Below are 15,767 nucleotides of genomic sequence, written 5' to 3' on the forward strand. Positions count from 1 at the left end.
GCGGGCCTTAGGGCGGAAGGGGCGGGACGAGACGCGCCGGCGCTGCGTCCCCTTCCGGGCGTCAGTTTGGTGGCGGGAAACGGGGCCCCTTCCGACGGCGTCTGCGGGGAAGGTGTTCGCGCGAGCCGGGATGGAGCCGCAGCCCGAGGAGCCGGGCGCCGCCGAGCCCGCGGGCCCCGCGGAGGACCCCATACCGCTGCTGCTCAGGTTGTTCCCGCTGGCCCGCTGGGCCGGACCGGTGCCGGCGCACCGAGAGCTCCGCCTTCCGCGCTAAATGGCCAGAATATTTCAAATTCAGGCTTGGTCCCTGGTGGGCTGCGTGACAGCGTCGTTAGATTAAGCCCCGTAAACCCTGTTCTTCGTCTTGGAAAAGGAGCGGAAAGAAATGACACCTCCGATCGCGGTTGCTAAAGGGGTTAAGTGAGAAGTCGGCCCGAGAGCCCTCGAAGCTGTCATTCCCCTCCCTTTCTCATCCCCTCACCCTGGGTGCCCCGGTTTTCAGAGGGCTGTGGGGTGCGCCCAAGCCCTGAGCTGCTGGACGTGGGTTGTCCCGCCCCTTTATAGCTATGAGCCTTTCGATCCACAAGCTTCATTTGTATTTTCTGCCAACAGGGTGACGTTTTTAATATACTTTAACATTGATCGTTTAACGTTTTTTTTTTAAAAAAAAATGTTTTTATTGATTTTTAGAGAGGGAGTGAGAAGGAGAGAGAGATAAAAAACATTGATGTGAGAGAGAAAAACATCCGTTGGTTGCCTCCCGCAGGCACCTCTACCCGGTACCCGGGATCCAACCTGCAACCTGGGTCTGTGCCCCGACCGCAGCCTTCCGCGAAGTTCGTCCAGTTGAGCCGCGCAGGCCTGGCCACCAGGGTGATGTGTATACCTTTCCACTACGCCGTCATTAGGGGAAGATGTGATGAGAAAGGACATCAATCTTCTAAGAAGATGTGATGAGAAGGGACATCAGTCCTCTAAACTAGTGGGCAGACCACAGCCAAGTCCACCTTACTGCCTGTTTTTGTGTGACAACCCTCCAGCTAAGAGTAGTTTTTATGTCTTTAAGGGTTGAGGGAGAAATTACAAGAAGAATATTTAATAACATGAAAATTAAATGGGATTCAAATTTTATTGCCCCAACTTAAGTAAAGTATTTATTGGAATATAGCTTTCCTGCTACAAGGGCTGAGTAGAGTACTTACAACAGAGACCATATGGCTCAGGAAGCCTGAAATATTTGCTCCTTGGTCCTTTACAAAAGAAGGTGGCAGACTCTTCTAAATTATAACAAGCGGGTTTTTAAAAATAAGCACTGTGACTTTTTCAGGTTCACCACTGCTTTGAAAGGCTTTGGCTAATAAAGCTCACTTTAAAAATTCCTTCCTACTTGCCATGTAAAATGCTAAAACATTAAAGACATAAGAGCTTTCCCATCTCAGCTAAAAAGGAACGATCCTTTCAGTGTGTCTTAGAAACGCCAGCCTGATTAACATCTAATAAACTGCTCTTTTCATTTGGAATTTTGAAACAAGGTACTGTGCATGAAGCTTTAGGAAGTTGTCTAATATTTCTTAGCTTCTTTGTGATTCAAAGACAAAGCAACAGTTTCAGATTTATGAAACTACTATGAAGTGTGAAACGTCTTGTAAGTACAACTTAATAGCTAATTCCCATTTACCCATAGCTTTTCTACTTAACTTTATGTATGATTTTGAATTAGGTAGAATCCAGATAAGAAACTTTGAATTACTTACCTATTCAAAGATTAGTATTCCTGTTATTTTTCTGGATCTCCCGAGCATGTTACAATCTGGTAGTAACTCATTAGTGTTTGTGATTTCCCCGTTTTGATCTAGTTCTTAGTGTAGCAGTACTCATTAACACTCACTTCACTGTGGCCCATTAAGAATAAATTAAGCCCAGCCAGTTTGGCTCAATGGATTAGATTCCCATCAAGGGCACATACCTCGGTTGCAGACTCCATTTCTGCCCTGGTTGGGGATGTGGGGGAGGCAACCAATCGGTGTCTCTTTCACATTGATGTTTCTCTCTCTCTCTCTCTCCCCCTCCCTTCCACTCTCTCTAAAAATCAATGGAAACATATCCTCAGATAAGGATTAACCAAAAATATGAATTAAAAAAAAATAAAGAATACAGATGATGCATTCTAGAATTGTACACCTGAAACCTATATAATTTTATTAACCAATGTCACCCCAATAAATTTAATAAAGTGAAAAAAATTTAAATATCAAATTTTTAACTTTTCCTCACAGGTGCTGTTTTCCACTGTATTCCATTTTGGTTTTTTTTCTCTGAGGCCCTAAAGTTCTGTATGCCATTTTAAATAAAATGAGGCCAAACTAGAAGACTTTAATGCTGAGTTTATTTATATTTATTTTGTTGCATTAACTCCCCAAAAATGAGTTGCTTTATCATACAGTAATGAGTAGAACCTCAATAAATATATGATTTTCTCTCTTTTTTTTTTTTTATCTGTTTTCAGGCTGAGGGCACAGACAAAACAACAACTCTTGGAATATAAATCAATGGTTGATGCAAGTAAGTATTTGCATTTTCAGATAAGGTTTTGTTAATTTGATAATGAGCACTACTCTAGTGAAAATAAAATAAACTTTACAAAAAATTATTTACTTGGGGAATAGGAGTGACATAATAATGCTATACTATTCCATGTAAGAAGGCAAAAAGCAGCTTGCCCTGCCCATCGGAATTAGTTAGGGATTCGGGAAATAGATATTAAACAATTAAATAACAATGCACAAGGCAGTTAAGTTCTGTTGATCAGGGAATTGAGAAATCCCGGTGGGCTTAAGGAATCGTAGAATTTGCTATACCATCAACAACCTGAAGATTGAACTAGCAGATCAGATAATTATGAAGCAAGTGCTCTGAGACCTATACTTTGTTTTTTGTTGCTTTTTATTGAGACCTACACTTTGAAAAGCACTGGATAATTGGGATTTTTTTAAAATAAGTGTTTATTGATTTGAGAGCTAGAGAGAAACATCGATTGGTTGCCTGAAACCTGAGCATGTGCCCAGACCAGGAATGGAACAGGTGACCTCTCCATGCATGGGACAGTGCTCAACCAATTGAGCAACACTGGCCAGGGCTAAATTGATAGAATTTTAACTGGGATTTTATTAGTATCTTTAGATCAATATGGGGGAAATTGCTACATTAGCAATATTGATTCTCCCAGTACATGTACATGGTATATCTTTCCATTAAAATATTTGGTATTGTTCAGTGTAGAGGTCATACACATATTTTGTTAAATTGATTCTTAAGTATTTCATGTTTTTTAATATAATTGTCCATGATATTTTAAAATTTTAATTTGTACAAACATACAGTTAATTTTTAATATTGCTCTTGTTCATTTTTTACTCCCTTTTATTTTCTATAATTCTAACGTTGTTCTGTCCAATATGGTAGGCACCTGCTCTGTGACTGCTGAACACTTGTAATGTGTTTAGTCCTCATTGAGAAGGGCTATAAATGTAAAATAAGCACAGAAGAAAAGCTTGTGAGATATTTCATTAGTAATTTTAAAATGACTGCATGTTGAAATGATACTATTTTGCATCTATTCGGTTAAGTAAGGTATATTAAAATTATTTTTATTTGTTTCTTTACTTTTGTAATGTGGAAACTAGAAAATAAAAATTACATACTCGGTTTGTATTTGTGGCTTACATTATATTTCTGGACAGCACTGTTCTAAAATGTTACTAACTTCAAAAAATTATTTATTTGTAGATGAAGAAAAAACTCCAGAAGAAATCATTCCAGAAAAGCAAATTGAAACGTAACTTTATTTGTGGTTTTTACTAATATTTAATAATAATATCTATCTTCTAACTTTGCTCCCCCCCACCTTTTTTCCCCAAGTAATTTGTCATGCATGTATTGAGAATTTGTTGACACAGGATGTAATCCTATTAGCACTTTGGCATTCCCCCTTAACAAGATATTTATCAGTATTTCAAGAGTTTACCAAATCTGTAAGTGTATTGGTGTGGCGAGTCTATAGAATACTTTTTTTAGATAGAGGCATTTTACTTTTTTCAAAGGTTTACTTTAACATTTATTCCAATAATGACTTTTTTGATATTGCTGAAATTCGTTTGTTTATGCTTCTTTGATAGTAAAATTGAAGACCTGGAAAATGAAATCGAAGAGGTGAAAATTGCTTTTGAAATGAAAAAGCTTGCATTGGACAGGTAATTTTTACATTTAGGGTATAAGCATTGTGAACTGAATGCAAAATGGCTCAAGGTGGAGAAAATAATTTACTTTAAATGAGCAAAATGATGATTAGATAATGGTCACACAAATTTTGATCCTTGAGAGACGTTACATCATTCATTAGCATCTTCATTTGAAGAAGTTACATAATAGAGGGTTAATAAGGAAATATCAATCAAGGCAATAGAAATGTGAGGTTAAATCCCATTCAGTGTTGAAAGGATTACATGGATTTGATTATTCCAGTAACTGTTCATTGAGTAAAAGAATTGTCATCAAGTTTAAATAAAGTATATTTTTAACTATAAGTTTTGCATCTATATTTAAAATTATTCAACAAATATGTGAGTGCTTGTTATGTCCTAAGCTTTACACTAGGTGTTGGTATACCATTGTTAGTAAAATAAACATAGTTTCTTACAGATTTTGTGATCTGACTAATCTCAATTAAGTGAATGACTTTTAAAATTACTATCTTATATTTCTGGCCTTCTCAGATGAATTTCTTTATATGTTTCATTGAAAAGTAGTTAAAGCACTTTTGTTTCTAACAGTGAGCTTTTCCCCTCCTCTCATATGCTGGCTTGTTATATAGATCATATTTTTTAACTAAGGTGACTTCAGAGGTTTTAAGAGATCTCCTTTTAGTGAACTGAATTTTCTTGTGTGTGACAGAAGGGAAGGGCTCTAATATTGCTGAGCTGATTGCCTTTTTATTTTTACTTAATTATTAGCTGTTTGAATTTGAAGGTGATTTATGGAGCTTGTTGGTATGTAGGCATATGTCAAGTTCACAGTTCAGTGTGGCCTTGTATTCCCTAACTCTCCATCTCAGGCCCTGTTGCTCTCTGTAGTGCCTTAATGCTGTGTTGCTTCCTCCTGGCACCAAGGTGGATGGCTTGGGGAACAAAGCTCAGGCTGGATTACTCAGTCCCTCAGCCTGTCAGTGCACAACCACATGCAACAATCCCATCCGTCTTAGTGTTGTTTCATATTTCTGTGATTTATTTACCAAGTATTTCCCATACAACACTGTTTTAAATCTACTTATGTTTTATATTATATTTGAACAGAAATCAATCTTTAACTTGTCACATTTTAAAATTTTCTTTTCAGTGTACCATAAATGTTATCTATGTTTTGTAATGTAAGCTTTTCCTCTCTCATAGGATGCAACTTTCAAGGGCACTTAGAAAAAACCTGGAGGAGAGTAACATTCAGACTAGGTACTTATTTTTTTTCCTGTATTTGGTAAGGATGGGAATAAGAAGGGGTATCTGCATATTGACTTTGGTTTCTTGATTTAAAATTGATTTTAGAGAGAAAGGAAGGGAGAGGGGGAGAGAGAGAGAAATACTGATTGGTTGCCTCCCATATGCAACCTGACCTGGAATCGAACACTTGACCTTTCAGTCTATAGGTCAATGCTCCAACCAACTGAACCACACCAGCCAGGGCTCATGATTTTTTAAAAAATTAACTATCACTGCCAACCACTTTTATCTGGGGAATAGGAAAAGTGATGGAATTTTTGTGGACTTTCCTCACTCAGCATTACAACAACTTTTATAGTCCTGCTGACATCTTGTTCATAATGCAATGCTAAGAAGCAATTTAGGTTTTAACCAGATTATTTTGAAGGAAGGTTTGAAAGTTAATTTTCTGCACTATTTACTGAAAATCAGGAACAATGCTATTTCATTTAATCCAACAACACCCCAATGATAGATAGAAAGTATACTCTTTATTTTTCATTGGCAGAAATGAGCTTGTATATATAAATTTGCCAAGGAATATACCATAAGACTCTGGCAATCAAGGTCCTCTATAATCTGGTTCTAAATATCTTGCCTTAGGAGCCTTACCTGTGATCTTATCTCCCAAAGGTCTAAAAATTTTTTATGTAAAATCCCCTCCCATGAGAGTAGAAAAATACTAAGATGGATCTGGGTACTTCTCCTATCTTAGTTCAGACTCATACACATTCTCCTCTATTCCATTTAAATCCAGGGTTACATAAATCCTAAAATCTGAATTTGAGCTCATTAACTATTGCTCCCCATAAATGAGCTTAAAACATTCCTTGGGTGTGAAGAGAGCAGAGCGCCTGAAGAATGGGTCCTCTGTGTATAACACATCCAAAAGCAACTTGTGCTTACTCCTCACTGGTGGCAGGATGCTATGACCTTCCTGTGACGTTACACCCTATATATTGCGGACGGATCACAAGGATTCTCATGTTTTCATATTACACAGTGTTTTAGAAAGTATCATACTTTAAAAAGACATTAACTTGTAAGAACATGTAATAAATAACTTCAAAATGCAATGGGTATTTTATTTTAAGGCGTGCCTTTAACATTTATGTAAAACATTTTTTGTACTCGTTCAAATAGAAACTTATTTGGCCACTGGGTAAAGTTAGCAATAAAACTACTGGCCCGCAATGTGTTAAAAACAATTCTTGAGTTAAAGGGGCACAGGACAGATTCATCATAAATTTTAAAATCAAGCATAGCTATAACCAGTAGAAAATCTTCCACATCTCTGTAAACATTCCTTTTTCAGCCTCCGCACTACACTTTCACAGTGATCACACTGCTGGTCCCATCGCAAACCTACTGACTCTGAATCTAAAAACCAAGGTGTGGGGGTGGGTGGGAGTTGGTGGGGAGAGCAGCTGGCAGTCTACATTTAACAAGCCTCTCAAGGGGTTGTGGCACTTTGAAGTAAAACTGTTTTTCACACCTTTGGCTCTAGCCATTCCAAACTACTTGACTTAAATTACTTCTTGTCCTTTAAGATTCATATCCCTTGCTTCACTCTGCGCAATTCTTACAGTGATTCATATCCATTACTGGTTGTAGTGAAACCGTACTACGGTTGTACATTTATTTTTCTCCCCGCACCAGGTTCTTTCCTCTTTGAAAACAGGTATTGTGTTTTATTCTTTTTTACATCCCTGGAGCCTGGCACAGCTCTTGGTATGTTGTAAGCACTCAGAAATATTCGTTGAAGAAATGGGGATAAAAAGCAGCTGATTCAGTGAACTATTTTGTATGATACTGTAGTGGTGGAGTCATGTCATTATATATTTGTCAAACCCATAAAATGTACAGCATTCCCTTCCACTCTCTCTATAAAAATCAATAGAAAAAAATAGTCCTAGGTGGGGATTAACAAAAAGTAAAATAAAGTTGTGTGTTTTTTTTACAAAAAGCAACTTATGAGCAAGTTTTTGGAATTTTTTTCTCCCTAAAAATGACATTTTTAGAAATGTTCTTACATGCTTAAATTTGATATTTTTTATTGTCTATGACCAAACTTTTTTCTAGGAAAATGCATCTCTACTTTAAAATTTTTTTAAAAATTTTTATTGATTTTAGAGAGTCAAGAAAGGGGAAGAGAGATAGAAACATCAATGATGAGAGAGAATCTTTGATCAGCTGCCTCCTGCAAATCCCCCATTGGGGATCAAGCCCGCAACCTGGGCATGTGCCCTTGGCCAGAATCGAACCTGGCACCCTTCAGTCTGTAGGCCGATGCTCTATCCACTGAGCCAAACCAGCTAGGGCTGCATCTCTACTTTTAAACAAAAATTTAGTTTACATCAAGTGATGACTTTCTATGAAATGTATTAATAAAAGTAAATATGTACTACTTGATTCCTTCATTAATGAGATTTATTTTAACTAAGGTTAATCTATTTTTTTATTCCTTTTCAGTGAGCTCATGGACAACATGAAACACATATTAAAGCTAAATAAAATAATAATGAAATTACAGCAGGTAACTTTAGGCTGCTAATGCATTCTCATGATTTCAGTAACACTTTCTTGCTGGTAACTGTATTATGTATGATTAAATAGAATTGCTCAAAGGGACTGGTATAGTTGAAATTCACTGTCCTTAAGTTTTCTCTCTCTTTTTATAACTCTATTATTTTTCACTAATATTGCTAAGTGTTTATAATTTAAGTTACTGTCTCCTCTCTTGATGTGTGGAAATGAAGGAATTAATAACTGGAGTTTTAGAAAACATGAACTAAGATAAAATTCAGTGATGTAAGTATTACAGGTTTGTTCTTAGGTAATGTCCCTTAATTTTTTTATTTCTATTAACAGGAATCTTGGGATTTGGAGGAAAAACTGCTCAATGTTAAAAAGAAGAGATTTGGTATGTAGAACAGTTTTGGTGGTTTGTTTGTTTTTTGTATAACACATTTTTACTTACTATGGAGATTGATGAGGCCATATCTCTCAGCTACTGAGACATTTCTTAATAATTTTAAATTTTCCTAAAATTTTAGATGTGGCAATTTTAAAATATACATATTTTTATTGATTTCAGAGAGAAAGGGAGAGAGAGAGAGAGATAGAAACATCAGTGAATGGAACCTGGGACCCTTCGGTCCACAGGCCGACGCTCTATCCACTGAACCAAATCAGCTAGGGCTAGATGTGGCAATTTTAAAAGTAGTACATAAAATGTATTTTGCTTGATATATTTTTGTTGTTTAGAACATTAAATCATGAAATTAATAAACTCAGGAGGGGGGATCAAATGATACAGAAAAGTATCATGGGAAAGGCATGGCCTCCTTCATGTGCGATCACAGTTAGACATATTTATACGCCATTTTTATTTATTTTTTTTTATTTTTTATTTTTTTTTTTATACGCCATTTTTAAATGGTCGATTAATACATATGGCTCTTTAACTTTTTAACATTAGATGGCTTTTTGCATTAAAATTACTGAAATATTTCAAAAGTAGTACACATTCTCTGTAGAAAATTTGGAAACAGAAAAGTATACATAGGAAAAGTTAAATTTATTTTACCATCAAGAAATAATCAGTCTTCAGTGCTTATTTTTTTTAGAAAAATTGGTATCACTTTATTCTGTGTTGTACAATGCTTTTTTTCATTTAACAGTGTAGGCATGATTCATTATTTTTAAATATACAGATTTGCCTGATTATAAGTAATGCCAGCGTCAGAAATAGTCTTGGTCAGCAGTTCTAATTACCCTTTGGATGCCTAATATTTTCCATTGCATTCCAGCCTACTTTTGATACATTAATGTCAAGTTTCCGCGGCATGCCATTTATGTTTTCAAATAGTTTAATTCTTAGAACATACCAGGAACTACAAAAATGGTTGGTGAAGGGAACCTTACTTTTCATTGAAAATTTTTCTTGGTGATATGTCATTTTGAAAATGAAGGAGGAAAACTATTTGCATATATATATATATATATATACATATATATATATATAATCTCCTGCCTATTTGGGTACCCAGAGTAGCTCCTCTTTGATACAATATCACTTCAAACACTTGTCAACAGCTATTATCATACATACAAACCTTGAACATTTGCATTGCTAAATATAAAATTAAAATATTGGTATTTTATACCAGGGAAGTCATATTCAGATCAAAATAGACTGCAACCTAAAATGCTCCTTATTAAAAAAAATTTTCTTTATTGAAAGAACCATAATTTTTAAAGATTCTCGTTTGTAGGAGTTGTCATATATAGTATATTGTTTTATTTTTAACCTCACAGAATTAAAACGAGCTTCAGAAAGTAAATTTTTAGAAATACAGACTGAAAAGAACAAAGAGAAAGATGCTTTGGCCAGTATGGAAAATTCAGACAAGATAAAGACCTTACAACAAAAACTACAGAAGGAAATACAAATTACTACAGTTATTCAACATGTCTTCCAGGTAAAGTGTATATAAACTAGGAAGGGAGGTAAAGAACTTTAAAAAAAAATGATTGATTCTGTTACTTTCAGACTTACTTACAGTTAGTTTTTGATCTTGACAAAATAATTCCGTACTGCCCTGGCCGGTGTTGCTCAATGGATAGACATCTGCCCGTGCACTGAAGGATCTCAGGCTGATTCCTGGTCAAGGGCTCATACCTGGATTGCATGCACATCTTTGTCTCTCTCTCTCTCTCTCTCTCTCTCTCTCTTTTTTCCCCACCCTCCCTCCTTTCCAAACTCTCTCTAAACAATAAAGTAAAATCAATGGAAAAAATATCCTCACAGTAGAATTAACAAAACAAAAAAATTCTGTACTGAAAATTAGTCTGTTTACATATATCTGGAATCCGTGTATATTTAATGTTTAAGTCTTTGATTTTTCATTATGGCAATTTAAATGGAATGATTTTTAGCAGCTCTGTGGAGGCAGAATGATATAATGATGGTGAGCACTAGACTGCAAGTTGGGGATTGGGGGAAATATGGATGGGCTGATGGGAATCTAGAGTTAAGATCCTGACTGCTACTGAATAGTTGCTGACCTTGAACAAATGACTAACTTCTAAGCATCAGTGTCCTTGTTTAGAAAGAGTGGTTGTGAAAACTAAACACATTCATGTTAATAAATGTAGGTACTTGTTATCATGTCAAGTTTTAAATCGTAAGTGTCCTATTTCTTTATTCTGGAGGGGTTTTTTAAACTACTTTTTGAATTATAAAATGTCTCTGAAACTGTTGAAATACATAAATTACCAGTTTTGAATTATGAAGATGCATAGTTTAAACTATTATATGTGAAACAAGTGCATATTATGTGTAAAGCATGTCCTTGTAGAAAATGAGGTTTTAATGTCTCACCATAAGAAATTCTTCCCCAGGTCTTTTTTTTTTTTTTTGGTTAACCCTCACCAGAGGCTATTTTTCCATTGATTTTTAGAGAGAATGGAAGGGATGGGGAGAGACAGAGAGACACACCGATTGGTTGCCTCCCACGCACACCTTGATCAGGGCCAGGGATTGAGCCTGCAACCAAGGTACATGCCCTTGACCAGAATTGAACTCGGGGCTCTTCAGTCCACAGGCTAACATTCTACCCACTGAACCAAACCTGCTAGGGTTCTTCCCCAGGTCTTACACCTACTTTTTAGTTGCAGTGGATGATTCTATTAGAAATAATCAAATCCCTTAGGTCAGTGGTCGGCAAACCGCGGCTCGCGAGCCACATGTGGCTCTTTGGCCCCTTGAGTGTGGCTCTTCCACAAAATACCGACTTCTGCGCATGGGCCATGAAGTTTCGATCGCACTGTACATGCGCGCCCGGATGTGGTATTTTGTAGAAAAGCCACACTCAAGGGGCCAAAGAGCCACATGTGGCTCGCGAGCCTCAGTTTGCCGACCACTGCCTTAGGCTAACCTCAAGTAGAAGATTGCATAAGTAAAGAATCATTTTCATTTTCTTTGGCACATATTCCTTCCTACTGCTTTGCGACTTCCGTTATTCTGCATTTCTTAATTTTTATATTCTCAAAATTGGTGTTAATCTTGGTTTAATGAATTCATTGCAATGTTTAATAGAACATAGATTTGACTAACTTGGGAGCTCTCTTTGTTCCAAAAGGAAGATCAGCTTTCGGGGGTTGTCATATTTGAAAGCTTACTTCCATCTGCCTTAGTAAATTTGACTGAATTTATATACACAAGCTCTTTTATTCATTTGTAGCAAGAATTTGCCTTATATAGGCCAAAGTTTTATATATTTTTATATGTAATAATATACCACTTATTCTTTTTTTTAAAATATATTTTATTGATTTTTTACAGAGAGGAAGGGAGAGGGATAGAGAGTCAGAAACATCTATGAGAGAGAAACACTGATCAGCTGCCTCCTGCACACTCCCCACTGGGGATGTGCCCACAACCAAGGTACATGCCCTTGACCGGAATCGAACCCTGAACCCTTGAGTCCGCAGGCCAACGCTCTATCCACTGAGCCAAACCGGTTAGGGCTACCACTTATTCTTTAAAATTGATTTTAACAATATTTCAATTAGTAACTCAGTATCATTGAGCTATGGGTTTTCAAAGAATAATGACCAGAATTTTCATTAATTATGACCTTAATCATTCCTCCATTGTCTACCACAAGAAAATGTTCTTCACCTTTTTCAGGGTCTTGAAACTTTGCAAGGACTAAGAACTAAGCTCTTCTTGTACCTCTTTTTAAAAATACGACATATTACTTAGGCTTAAATTGTTGTTCGTCCTAGAACAGTGGTTCTCAACCTTGGCTGCACATTAGAATCACCTGGGAATCTTTTTAAAATCCTGATTTCTGGGCCTCATCCTCTGGAAATCTGTTTCTTTGTTATGGGGTGGGGCCACAACATTAGTAACAAAGAAACAGAATTTCTGGAGGATGAGGCCCAGAAAGATAACAGCTGTTATCTTTTCCCCATAATGTAGGCTGCCATTGCAAGTATCTTTAATATGTAAAACTACCCACAAAAATGGATAAAGCATAAAAATTGTTAGCATTGTAAATTCTCCTGGCATTATGGGAATCAAGGTTGAAGCCTTGCTGAAAGTGGAAATGAGGATACAAGAATGTATTACTTGCCCTGGGGGTGGCTCAGTTGGTTGGGCATGGTCCCATGCATGAAAAAGGTTGCTAGTTCGATTCCCAGGTAGGACCCGTGCCCAGGTTTTGGCTTGACCCCTGGTAGGAGTCCTGCAGGAGGCAGCTGATCAATGTTCCACTCACACATCAGTGTTTCTCGCTCCCCACCTCTCACTCTGAAGTAAAAAAAAAAAAAAAAAAAAAAAAATCACAAAATTTATTACTAGTTTTTCTCATGATCAGAGAGTAAATTTTCATACCCAGTTTGGTAATTATGTAATAAGGTCAGTGAAAGAGGATTTTTTTAAAAGCTTGTTAAATTTTTAAAAATATTTTTTTATGATTTCAGAAAGAGGAAGGGAGAGGAGAGTTAGAAACATCAATGATGAGAGAGAATCACTGATTGGCTCCCTCCTACACACCTCCACAGGGATGGAGCCCGAAATCCAGGCATGTGCCATAATCGGGAATCGAACCCTGACTTCCTGGTTCATAGGTCATTCATGGGTCAGTGCTCAACCACTTAGCTATACCAGCTGGGCAAAGCTTGTTAAAATTTTAAAAGTACAAAGACTATCCTATATAATAAAGATGTAATATGCAAATGGTCATTATGCCATGAAGCATAACAGCCGACTGCATAACGACTGCATCACAGATCAGCAGGAAGGTGGGGTGGTGGAGAGCTACAGGAGGGTAGCAGCGAGGCTGGGGCAGCAGGCGGAGAGCTACTGGAAGGCGGCAGGGAGCTACTGGCACATGGATTCGTGCGCAGGGCTACTAGTATATACATAACCATAGACATAGACAGCAGTGTGGTGATGGCCAGAGGGAATGAGGAGGGCATGGGATGGGTGGAGGTGGGTAAATTGGGGAGAAATAGGGACATCTGTAACTGTCAACAATAAAAATAAAGTTAAAAAATGCTTAAAACTTTAATTTAAAAAAAATTTTTTTTGTATTACAGAACCTCATTTTGGGGAGTAAAGTCAATTGGGCAGAGGATTCTGCCTTAAAGGAAACTGTTCTGCAGCTTGAGAAGAATCTCACCATGATCTAATAAGAATTCTGTTTTGGCATTACTTGTTTCTGTCTTTGATGCCATTTAAATAGTAAATTTCAGGTGAAATGTGTTTTTTTCGGTGTTTTTATGACTATTATACACAGCTTTTTTTTAAAGCTTAACACTATGATATGGAATCTATTGCTTTAAATATGATCATTAAAGTGACTGGCATCCTTGAAAAAAATCTGAAGATCTTAGCTTTGCAAAGGTCTGGAAAGACATCATCTAATCCAGCTTTCCGCTCAGTGTGGACATTTTTTCTACATCCCTAGAAGTCCCAACTCTCATTTGGAATACCTTCATGCATTTCTTTGTCAACCAAAATACTAGAAAAATTAGAAAAGTATATCCACATCTTTATTTTTATGGCTGCCAGTTGTATTTTATTCAAATAATTCTTATTTTAGATTTATCTCGCTACAAACTTTTTTTTATTGTGATATAATTGATACATAATGTTGTATAAGTTTAAGGTGTACAGTATGTTGAATTGACCATGGCTTTAGCTAACATCTCCATCGTGTCACATAATTATTTTTGTTGAAAACATTTAGGATCTAGTATCTTAGCAACCTTGAAATATATAATACAGTAGTGTTAACTATAATCACAGAGTTATGCATTATATATCCAAAACTTACTCAAATTCTACCTATGAATTTGTACCCTTTGACCAACATCTCAATTCCCCACCCCATCTACATCTTTAAAGAGACTTAAATGCACCTCAGCCTTGAAGAAAAACATATTTAGAAGAATTGTGACTTTTTTCTTTTGTATTTATCATGCATAACTTTTTTTTAATTTTTTTTTACTGCTTAAAATATTACAAAGAGTATTACATATGTCTCCTTTTTCCCCCCATGCATAACTTTTATAGATTAAAAAAACAAAAAAAAACCACAAATTTTGCTTTTCAATTAGAAAACAAAACTGCCACTGTTTATTCATCCCATTCCATCTTTTGTAAATTCTAATTTGAGCCCTTTATTAATTTGGAGCAGTTGATCATTTTTATAGACCATGTAGTGTTTCCAGCATTCTTTAAAAGACTAAACAACTTGAGAAGACGCTCTGCAGGTGTAATAGCTTTTGAAATCTGTTCTTCGGATCAGTAAAAATGCAGAGATTTGCCTACATGTGCACTAAACACTTCTTTGGAATATTTATAGTGTGACTTCATTTCTTTTGATAAATCATTTATTTGTAATTTTGTTCTTTTTGCCACAGCAAAAATTGTCAACATAAATTGTAAAACTATTTTTCTTCTAGAAAAACATTCTGGCCCAGCTGGTGTTGCTCAGTAGTTGAGCATGGGCCAATGAGTCAGGGCAGATGCCTGGGTTTCCACTGGATCCCTAGTAAGGGACGTGCAGGAGGCAGCTGATCAGTGATTCTCATCATTGATGTTTCTGTCTCCTTCTGTCTTCCTTTCTGAAATCAATAAACAAATTAAAAATAAAAAAAAAGACGACTCTGTCCCTATCCGGTTTGGCTCTGTGGATAAAGCGAAGGCCTGCGGACTGCATGGTCCCAGGTTCGATTTTGGTTATAGGCCGGATGGGAGGGAACTAAAAAAAAATAAACATTGCCGAAACCGGTTTGGCTCAGTGGATAGAGCGTCGGCCTGCGGACCGAAGGGTCCCGGGTTCAATTCCGGTCAAGGGCATGTACCTGGGTTGCGGGCACATCCCCAGTGGGAGGTGTGCAGGAGGCAGCTGATCGATGTTTCTCTCTCATCGATGTTTCTGACTATCTCTCTCCCTTCCTCTCTGTAAAAAATCAATAAAAATATATTAAAAAAAAAAAACATTAACTGTAATACATGTTTTAGTGTTGGTTTCCCAAAGCTCTTTTTTCCTCTTGAGTTTAGATGGCAGCTAGAGGAACCACACATTAAACCACATGCCCAGGTTACTGGCTCCATCCCCAGTAGGGGGTGTGCAGGAGGCCATTCAATCAATGATTCTATCTCATCATTGATGTTTCTATCTCCCTCTTCCTCTCTGAAATCAATAAAAACACTTT

The 15,767-nt window shown here is 36.8% G+C and overlaps 1 protein-coding gene and 1 non-coding gene across 3 annotated transcripts; both read left to right on the plus strand.

Annotated features, from left to right (window-relative positions):
• Positions 1 to 48: 48 nt before the first annotated feature.
• On the plus strand, positions 49 to 14,949 carry CENPH (centromere protein H). 2 transcript variants are annotated; one of them, XM_036309379.1, is made up of 9 exons: positions 49 to 207; positions 2,507 to 2,562; positions 3,787 to 3,835; positions 4,176 to 4,250; positions 5,445 to 5,501; positions 8,001 to 8,064; positions 8,400 to 8,451; positions 9,849 to 10,012; positions 13,641 to 14,949. In XM_036309379.1, the coding sequence occupies exons 1-9, from the start codon at positions 131 to 133 to the stop codon at positions 13,731 to 13,733; spliced, it is 687 nt and encodes a 228-aa protein (XP_036165272.1). In that variant the 5' UTR covers positions 49 to 130; the 3' UTR covers positions 13,734 to 14,949. The 2 variants fall into 2 exon arrangements, with proteins under 2 accessions (XP_036165272.1, XP_036165273.1); XM_036309380.1 differs by lacking the exon at positions 49 to 207 and adding an exon at positions 1,524 to 1,645.
• LOC118657238 lies at positions 6,360 to 6,488 on the plus strand. Its single transcript, XR_004967950.1, has one exon. It is a non-coding gene; the product is annotated as a small nucleolar RNA SNORA11 (small nucleolar RNA).
• Positions 14,950 to 15,767: the final 818 nt, after the last annotated feature.

Source organism: Myotis myotis, unplaced genomic scaffold, assembly GCF_014108235.1.
Source record: "Myotis myotis isolate mMyoMyo1 unplaced genomic scaffold, mMyoMyo1.p scaffold_m19_p_5, whole genome shotgun sequence".
Taxonomy (NCBI): domain Eukaryota; kingdom Metazoa; phylum Chordata; class Mammalia; order Chiroptera; family Vespertilionidae; genus Myotis; species Myotis myotis.